Consider the following 9,614-nt stretch of genomic DNA (forward strand, 5'->3'; position numbering starts at 1 on the left):
GCTGCTGGTTCCTCCTTCTCTGGAGCCATTGTTATTTCCTCTCCTGGAGCTGCTGTTCCCTCCTTCTCCAGGGCTGCTGGTTCCTCCCTTTCTGGAGCTGCTGGTCCCCCCTTCTCTGGAGCTGCTGGTCCCTCCTTCTCTGGAGCCATCATTAAATCTTTTTCTGGAGTAGCTGTCCCATCCTTTTCTGGAGCTGCTGTTCTTCCCTTTTCTGGAGCTGCTGGTCCTTCCCCTTGGCCCTCCATGGCCAAGCAGCTCTCACCAGGTTCCCCTGGAACACCCCCTGGCAGAACCTGCTCCGTTGGCTCCTTCTGATGAGCAGGTTCTTTTATTTCCTCTATGGAGTCAGTAGTTTCACCCGTTGAACACTCTGGATTCTCTGGCTCCACCTCCATCCCAACACTGCCTCCTTGCAGGGTACCCACACGTGTTCCCTGGCTTTCCAAGTCGTCAGTCCTGGGTTCCTTTGGGGGATGCACCGGAGTGCTCATGGCACAAGGTGCCAGGGAGAAGCTTTCCTCAAAACCTGAGTGCTCACACAGCTTTGAGTCACCTCCAGGGGTCTGAACTGGGCTGATCTGGAGCTCGTCCGGCTCAGGAGTTTTCCTCTTTCTGGATTCAGTGAACGATGTTATTTGTTGCTTTGGCTTTTTAAAACAGCAATCGCAGCTCTTGGCTTTTTTCACCCTCCTGCTCCTTTTGCTGTGACACTCGGGGGTTTGCAGCGGGGAATGTTCAGCCCCTGAAGCATCTGCTGCTGCTGCACAGCCCCCTGGGCTTGTCTGCCTCTCCTCCTGCTGGTTCTGCTGTGCTGCTTTCCCGTCCTGCTCACACACAGAGGGGCTGGGCAGTGACTCCATCACTGTGTCGCTCTGGTTTTGCTCCTCGCTGGCATTCTGAGCAGCAGGTGGATTCCCAGAGCTGGCAGATCCCACAACTTCACCAGCAGTGGGAGGAATTCCCTGGTTTTCAAGGCCACGTGGTTCAGCTGTGCTGATTTCAGCTTCCCCTTTATTTGCTTCCAGTGGACTCTGAGTTTCATTTTCCTGGGAAGACACCTCATGGCTCTGGCTTCCTGGCTGCCCATCTTTCAATTTACCTTCCTGAGAATCACTTCTGGTTTTCACTTTTGTGTATTTTCTCTTCCTTGTGCTTTCCTCCTTGGCAGAGCCCTCAGCCTCTGAGTTCTCTATGCTGGAGAGCAATCCTTGGGCAGCTCTCCTGGTGTGGTACCGTGGGCGCTCCACCACCTTCAGGCTGCTGTCCTGACCTTCCCCCTCAGCCTTCAGGGGCTCTTCTGCCCTCCTGCCACGCCTGCTCCCTTCCTCATCAAGGCCCCTGGAAGCAGGAGAGTCTTTGGAGCTCCAGTCCTCTGCAGTTCTCTCGGGTTGGCTGCTCTCTTTTGTACTCATCTTTTCTGCTGTTTTCCCAGAAATCCCCTTCTGCTTTTGGGATCCATCATCCTTAGGCTGCGACACCTTCTTCTGCCCAGATTTGTCATCCTCTTTCCGCCTGTCCCTCTTTTGGATCCCCTCCTCCTTGTCCTGGCTCCCTGAGGAGCTCTCTGCAGTCTCCGACCGGCGCCTCAAGGAACGTCGGAGCACCTTCTGCTGAGGGGACACCTGTGACACCTGGGTGTCCTCCCCCGTGGCCTGGTCGGGTGAGGTGGTGGTGTCTGGGGGGGTGTTTTCCTTGGAATCCATGTCCAAGGCCCGGGTCTTCTCTATCTCCGCAATGGTGTCCTCGACTTTCCTGATGTCTGCCTCTGTGGAGTGGAGAGCCTGCGACTGGGACAGGAGGATTTGCTCCACGTCCTCTACTGTGGAGCACAGCTCAGGAGTACTGTCCATGCTGTCAGAGGCAAGAGACTCCTGTTCTGACCTGTTCATCAGCTTGGACTTGTTTCCCTGGAGCTCCATCTTGCTCTGCCGGCGCGTGAGCCTCCGGATCGCCGCGATCACAGGCTCCGGATCCGGAGACTTTTTGTTCTCTTCTCCAGATTTCTCTGCTTTAGCACTGGTCTTGCTTACACTTGTATTTTCCTGCTTGCCTGCCAGGGCAGCCCCTCTGGACAGCTCTGAGGAGGTGTTCAGTGGTGATGGGCTGAAGGGCCTGTTCTCTGCCCCGCTGAACTTCTCCAGGGTGATGAAGGATTGCCGGCGGCTCACGGGCTGGGGGGTCCCAGAAATTACATCACTGGAAGCTGAGCTGTTGCTGGCATTGGAAGTGTTTTCGTTCCCTGCCGAGGTCTCCTTGGAAGCTGCTTCCACAGAGCTTGTCTCTAATTGCTCTCCAGCTGATGGCTCCTCTGGAACCATCTCGGCTGTGTGGTTCTGTGACTCCCCCTCGCTGGTGGGAGCTGAGCTCTCCCCTGAGGGACCCCCTTCACTCCTGGTATTTTCTTCCTGTCCCAAAAAAATCAACAGCAAAAATAAGAACAGAAAAGTACTGCAGTTGTGCTATGAATATAATATTTAAGTAGGGTTCTGGTGCAATAAAGAACACCACACCCACAAGGTTTTTCTAACAACCCTTCCTTCAAATTATTTATCATCTGTCCACTGGTAGTTATAAAAGACACTTCTTTTCAACCACTAACCCAAAAAACAAAGAACTGCAAAGATGTTTTATTAAAGTTTTGCTAGAGGTATTAACAAACTTACAGCTAAAGCAGTAAGTTTTTGTTAAAAGCCTGCTGTATTTTACCCAGTTATCAAACCAGCTGTTTAGCCAATTTCTCTCCGAAAGGAATTTAGGATTTACAACCTTTACCCCAATGAAATATTACTGACAGCACAAGCACATGACTTATCATAAATATAAATCCCTGTAATACCTGGAGCTGTGTAACAAAGTTCAAATACAGCCACACTAGAACTACTCATCATATAAATCCTCCCATTTTGAAATCAGAATGCCCAATAAATGATATAAAGCAGAACACAGCAAAACCACTGCAATGGTGTTAAATTCCCACCTGGTGATGAGAAGGGAACACAAACCACAAAAGCTCTCATGTTATGGTTGTACTCCTGATATTTTAATCGCCAGCAGACAATGAGGAATTACCTGAGGTTTGCTTTCAGTATCTTCTTTGGCATTTTCTATTAAAGGTGATACTTCCCTAAAACAGAAGTTACTTAAATTAGAGCTGCTGCTGCAAAAAAAGGGGCACACCTTTAATGTGCTTAGTGGTCACTTTTACTTACAAAGAATCCTCCTGGCTTTGAGTATCCTGAGAAAACAAGGTGGTGTCTTGTGAAGCATCCAAATTGTTGTACATGGCAGGAATGTCAACCCTGAAACAAAACCAGCAATGGGAAGTCAGACCCTTCTTTGGAATTTATTATCTCCTTATTTCAAGGCCACTATTTTCAGCTGCCTTAAATAATTTTTGGAGAGTAAGAGCTGGGATTGGGATCCCACTCTGCAAAGAATTCCCCAGCACTTGCTGACTGCACAACTCAGCCCTGCCCCTTTGGGTGACACAAGTTCTGCTTACACTGTTTTTTGCTGCCCAAGCACAGAAAACACTCCAGTATTAATTTCTCTCATTAAAAGGAGAGGCAATTCTAAAGATTCCTCTGCAATTAAGGTGAGTCCTGGGAATATCCTAATTTGCTGACACAAGACTTCTCTCCAAATTCAGAGGTCCTTCCCTCAGATTGGGTAAAACAACCCGTTTACTGCCACGATTCAAGAAAAATGACATCATCTATTTCACTGCATGAAGTAAAACTGTAAACTCCAAATTATCCAACTCCAAACAGGCTACAGAGAGTGTATTTAATCACAATAGGCAATGCAGTTCTGAGAGTAATTTGGTTGCTTTAAAACAGCAAAGTAAGGAACTCTTTTAGTTTGAACTGTATAACCTGTATGGAAAGTCAAGACTCAAATCTGTGTAGGAACCTGAGATACAGGAATTGAAGTTAATTAAATGTGAGATACTCAGTGTAATGACATTTCACGTTAAAACAGAATAAATGACAGACCTCTTTGACCTCAGCACTTCTTTCTGATGTTCTGTCAACACTCTTGCTTTTGTTTCTGGAGGAATAAACACAAAATCAACTGATTTCTCCTCTTCCAGAAGTATCTCACTTGGACTCCTCGAAGATGCAAATTCTAGTTTTAACTGCAGAAAGGGAAAAAACCCCAAATGCTGGGTTAGAAACAGGAACTGAAAAGAAGGAGCTCCTTAGGAACACAACAGCCTTCCCTCCCTGTGATAGATCTGTGTACACAACACAGTCCCACCAAACCCAACATCCACCTCCAGACCCCAATCTGTCAAACCTACAACCACAGTGAGGTGACTTTTGTGGGGCTGCCACTCCTCCCACCCACCACACCCTCCTCAGATCTCAAAAATCTATAAACTCAGCAGAGAATCCTAGCAAGAAAATTAAATTAGAGTGCGCTGGACAGCTTAAGTTTGAAGGAAAAAATATTCCAGCGCCACAAAACTCATTGTTTTATTATTTTTCCCCTGAGGATCTGCAGCAGCAGAGTGGATGTTCTGGTGCAGAATGGGATGTGTGATTCTCTCACCCCTCTCTGGGAACACTTTACCTTTGCAGGTGTTACTTGCACGTTACTGGACTTGTCTCTTCCATCGTTTTTCTGGTCACTCATCTGTGCCAATATAGAATCTCGTTTCTGACCCAGTTTCACTTCCATTCCACTGATCTTTGCATCCAGCTGGGAATTTTCCATCTGTTCCAATAAAAACACACCGTATGAAGAAGCTCCAAGCTCACAAACCCACCCAGAGATGTATTAATTTCTACAGCTAAACTGTCCCATGTTCCACTTTCCCTCTAAATTACATAGAGGACAACTTAAATTAATTGTTCAAAGAAGCTTTAAAAGGCATAAAATGTTTAGAACCAGCTCAGCCTTTTGACAGTGTTCACCCAGCACAGTTTATCATTCCAAACACGAAACCAGAGCAGGTCAATCTTAGTAAAAACCACAACTGACCACCTGAAGGATTCCCAGGAAGCCCCCACCGGGCTCAACAAGGTATTTACCGTGTCAGAGAAGGGCCCACTGCATTCTTCACCCATCTCAATGCTTTCAAAGCCAGGCAGCAGGAGAGGAACTTTCTTTTTGGCTTGGCTTAACACAGATCTGCTCAACAAAATAAGAATTTTAAACTTCTGGAGGGGGAGAAGGGGCACAGCAAGAGCAGCAGATCCCCCAGAAACCAGGACCATTTGTACATAACCCGAGATCTCTTCCTTTAAAGATATAAACATGAAAAATATCTTACTTTAACTCCTCAGGGTACGTGAGTGAGGCAGTCTTGGCAAAGGTGGAATTCCAGAACTGGGCACACTGGTTCCTGAGCTGTTTGCTCCTGTGCTGGAACCCTGCACAGAGCAGTGGGGAGAGCTGCTCCAGCATCTCACTGTCATAGGAGCCCGTGCAGTGGGACTGCAGACACTGCAGAATCTCTGCCAGCAGCTTCTCAAGCTGAGGGAGAGAAGAAACAAGACAGTTTTCACTTAAACTTTGAAATAATATGTGCAATATTTGAATTAAACCCCTATTGAAAACATTATTATCCCATATAACTCTACAGCCTGAATAAATAACTTTAAACATCACACCACACGAAAAGTCTAATAGCTTAGAGCTCCTCCCCTCAGCAATAAACATCATCATTTAAATATTAAATCTCCACCTTTATTACATTTTTAATTTATTTTTTTTAACACAGGATAGATGGCAAAGCTCTGGTGTGTCCCACATTTCCCCCAACCCCAGCAAATTTACCTTGTTGTTAAGATTACTGTAAACTTTAGGTACCTCAGGGAGCCTGCCAAAACAAACAGAAAAATTACATTTTGCTGACTCATTTACCCCAAGCATAAAAATTTAACATATAATACCTTCAAGCCTTGCACAGTAGTTTTAGTGTCTAGGATAGTGTATATATAGTTTGGCATAGGATATAAAACCTGATGGAATCATGTTGGGAAATGAGCCTCCTGTTGGGTGATTAAACCATTTCTAATGTAGTTTGAAATCAGATCCTCCTTTAACTCCCACTCATATGCTGAAATTCAGAGGAATTAATGGAAAAGTCAGTAGTAATTAGTACAAACTTAAAGCTTTTCTTATGAAGTACTTCCAACTGCCTTCTCTGTGCTTCTCTTCACCCTCTCCCCAAACACATTTCCCAGGCCCCAGAAATACCTGCATTAAAAAGCTGAAACACTCCCTAAACTAAGCAATTCCATGTAAGTAAAGCCCTAGAATTAGTCAGAAAAATAAGAGGAAACTGCCATCTAGTAGCTTATTTTAGAACCCTGCATCCTCCAAGCTGAAGAGGTTCCCAAACTTGTATTTGCTTGCACATGTCTTCCTTCAAAAATATATCCAACTTCTCTTTTTTCCTGAATAAATATAAGACAGACAATGCTCAAAGGCTGATGAGATGGGAGATGGAGAGAGGTGGAGTCCAGCTCATCCTTACACAGGAAAAAGTGGATTCTTGCCCCTGGGATGGGGATTTCTGATGAGTTTTAGGTGAATTTTAGGCAGCCCTGCTCCAAGTTCCAGTTAAATCTATGACAATTAAATTAGAATAAAGCAGCAAAGTTACATAAAAAATAAAAAAAACCACAAAGGAAGTTTTTCCCAGTACTTCCTTCTGCTGGAAAACTTCCAGGATCTGAGTGTACAGCTCATTGTGATTTAATTCCTGTAAAATTCTATGCAGTTTCTGCCCACTAGAAAACAAATTATAATTAATAAATAACAAATTATAATTAATAAATATCTTCCCTGCAGTGAAAATAAACAGGAGGTGGAAAGCAAACACTTCATTCTTGCAGAGATGCCAACACTTCAAGTCTAAAGAGGCAGCAGTTTTTAAATACCAAGCTTTTTGGAGAAGCCCTGAGCTCCACTCTGACCTGCTCCAAGAGCACACAACATTTCCCCAGTAAAATGAACCCATGGTTGGGACCATTCCTAAAACACTCACTTGTTTTTTTCATAAAACACTGCCAGGGGCTTGGAAAAAATGGCAAACATGGTGCCCATCACTGAGGGCAGCGAAATGTGGCTGATGATGCTGTGAAGAGCAGCAAGGACTGAGGGACCAACAGAGATCAGTGTTTCTGAACAGGTTTCTTGGGAGCTGAACACGTGGAAGGAGTCCAGCAACATCACCAGGAGCTTAAAGAGAGAGGCAAGTTTGCCCAGGGGCTCCTTTTTCTTCTTAGACCAATCTGAAGGTGTCTGTGGAGCTAAAATTAGAAAATAAAAAGTTAATAATTTTCCTTAACCAACGTGCCCTGCAGCAAAACACATCTGAGCATTCAAGTCTGTGTGAGAAGCAGAACTTTGATGCCTAAACTGTATCCACAAACAGTTTAAACCCAGACCTAACAGAATAAATACATTTTTAATTTTATCATATCTCCTATTCCTCTTATTTATGATTGGCTTTTGAGACTTTATTGTCTGTTTGAAAATAGGCAGCCACCACTCTACAGTGGATACACATACATTTTGGAAGAGGTGAGGAGGGTAAACATAAATTTATATAAGTTTATTTATTTATAATATAATCATACACACACATATATATTTATAATTTCTTTCTAAGTGAAGTTTACATCATGTTTTTCCTCATCAACAGTTCCAATTAAAGCATTCCATTCCCTCAGCAGTCCAACACAGCATCTCACTCCTTTAACAAATTCCTGTGGGGCAGAGAAATTAGAAATGCTTCAGTTTTATAGTGAATTGTGCTATTTTGTGGATTATTTCTTCAGGTTTTCAGAGAATTTCACAGAGTGTTTCACAGAATATTCTGAGTTGGAAGGGACCCACAAAGATCATCAAGTCCAACTCTTTAAGTTCAGTAGTTTTAAGTGGGAGTAGGAAATAAAACAAAGAGTATTTTACACACAGTGTGTGACCCTTTGTCTTCTTAAACCTACTCCCAACTATTTCATACAAAGCAGGTTCAGGAGCAGAAGCAAAGTGTTGTTAACAATTTACCCCTGGTTTTCAGCAGGAATTGTAACATCAGACTCTGGGTTATGGCCCAGCATTGCTGCCTCAGATCAGAGCTGAGCAAAGCAAAAGCAGATCTCACAAGCAAAAATGAAATTACAGCCAAAATACCATTTTAGAACCCAGCAGTGTTTAACAGTGAAAAAAAAAGAGTGAAGGGGCCTCAATATATATTTATATAATATATTTATACCAATCTCAGCTGTATTTTGCCAGGTTGTGCAGGAACTGCTCAACAAATAGCAAAGGTCTGAGACTCAAACAGGTTGACTGGATGATAATTTTAATTTCTTTCATGATTTTTGCCAATCCCTTCAGAGGTCAGACAGCACATGCAGCACATTCACACCACTGATATCCTACAGTTGTCACTTCTGCACCCACAACAGCACTAATTTTTACCCAACTCTAAGCCACACAGAACCCCTCAACATTCAAGCATTTCCTTACATCTGGTTTTTGGCTGGTATTTGGTACCATATGGAGCAAAGTTGATGCAGTCAACCATGACTGAGACAACATGGGTGAGACCTTCCATCATGGAAAACATCTGAGGAGCAACAGAAACCACCAGGAACAGGAATCACCACGAGAGAAACAGTGACAGGAAAACACACTTTGGGTCATTCAGGACAGAAATGCAACAGCTTTTAATTTAAAGGTGGTGCAACTGCTCTGCACTATCAGACTCAGATAAAATTACATTTTAAATACATTTACACATGATGATGAGTCTTCCCATTCTATACAAATAAGACATAAGCAAATGCACCTAAGAAGGTGTCAAATTTAAGATGGATCAAAAGAATTAAGGTTCAAGGGTTTTTTTCCTCCCAATCCATCAAAACATCTTCTACATAAAGCCAAACCCGCTTTACAAGGAACACTGATATTCTAGACTAATATAAAGTTTCAATATAATTTGCACACTAAACTTTTGAATTGGTTAAGTTTGGTTTGTTTATTAATTATTGATTTTTGTCATTGATGTTTATCACCAGGATATGGCAGCATCCAAGGTAAGTCATAATGATGCAAACCTCTAAATCCCAGGTTTCCAAATTCCAGTGTTTTTCCTGTTTCTTTCACAGTATTTTTTTAGAAGAGTGAACTTTAGGCACAAAGGGGTTTATCTTCCAAAGCTGATGTTCACACCCAGACACTCCACCTCCCCTCATGGTGGGGGTTTCTTCTTCCACAAGCTTTCTCTTTTACAAAGCTTTACAAGCAAAGTCTTCAAATTTTACTTGACAAGGGTGATGCCACCAGGAATTAACCAGCAGCAAGTTCAGTCTTCCCTCCTTCCTATTTAAAATGCCTGGGTTTTGTGGTATTTGCCAATTGAAGTTACTTGATATACATTTATTTTAACTGGATAAATCCCATTTACCACCTTGATGACACCCATTAAACTGTTATCACTTAATTAGTCAGGAGACAAATTTAAAGATGGCTTAACTGCTATTTTAAGATTTAATAACAAATAATTTAATAAATTAATAAACAAATTAATACGTTAATAAATTTATTTCAACTGGATAAATCTCATTTACCACCACGCTGACACTCACTAA

The 9,614-nt window shown here is 43.2% G+C and overlaps 1 protein-coding gene across 4 annotated transcripts in view; it reads right to left on the reverse strand.

Moving 5' to 3' along the window:
• Positions 1-9,614, reverse strand: part of RIF1 (replication timing regulatory factor 1) — a 30,576-nt gene that overhangs the window by 4,920 nt on the left and 16,042 nt on the right. For 2 of the 4 annotated variants that reach the window (XM_027656305.1, XM_027656303.1), the window contains exons 20-29: positions 8,491-8,590; positions 7,001-7,265; positions 5,785-5,827; positions 5,279-5,481; positions 5,037-5,136; positions 4,576-4,719; positions 3,996-4,138; positions 3,210-3,299; positions 3,070-3,124; positions 1-2,405 (exon numbers count right to left, since the gene is read on the reverse strand). The exon at positions 1-2,405 is cut by the window's left edge and continues 493 nt beyond it. In XM_027656305.1, the coding sequence (XP_027512106.1) occupies positions 1-2,405; positions 3,070-3,124; positions 3,210-3,299; positions 3,996-4,138; positions 4,576-4,719; positions 5,037-5,136; positions 5,279-5,481; positions 5,785-5,827; positions 7,001-7,265; positions 8,491-8,590 (3,548 nt within the window). The remainder of the gene's footprint in view (positions 2,406-3,069; positions 3,125-3,209; positions 3,300-3,995; positions 4,139-4,575; positions 4,720-5,036; positions 5,137-5,278; positions 5,482-5,784; positions 5,828-7,000; positions 7,266-8,490; positions 8,591-9,614) is intronic. The other 2 variants (XM_027656304.1, XM_027656306.1) reach the window with 2 other exon arrangements.

Source organism: Corapipo altera, unplaced genomic scaffold, assembly GCF_003945725.1.
Source record: "Corapipo altera isolate COAL_440 unplaced genomic scaffold, ASM394572v1 68, whole genome shotgun sequence".
Taxonomy (NCBI): domain Eukaryota; kingdom Metazoa; phylum Chordata; class Aves; order Passeriformes; family Pipridae; genus Corapipo; species Corapipo altera.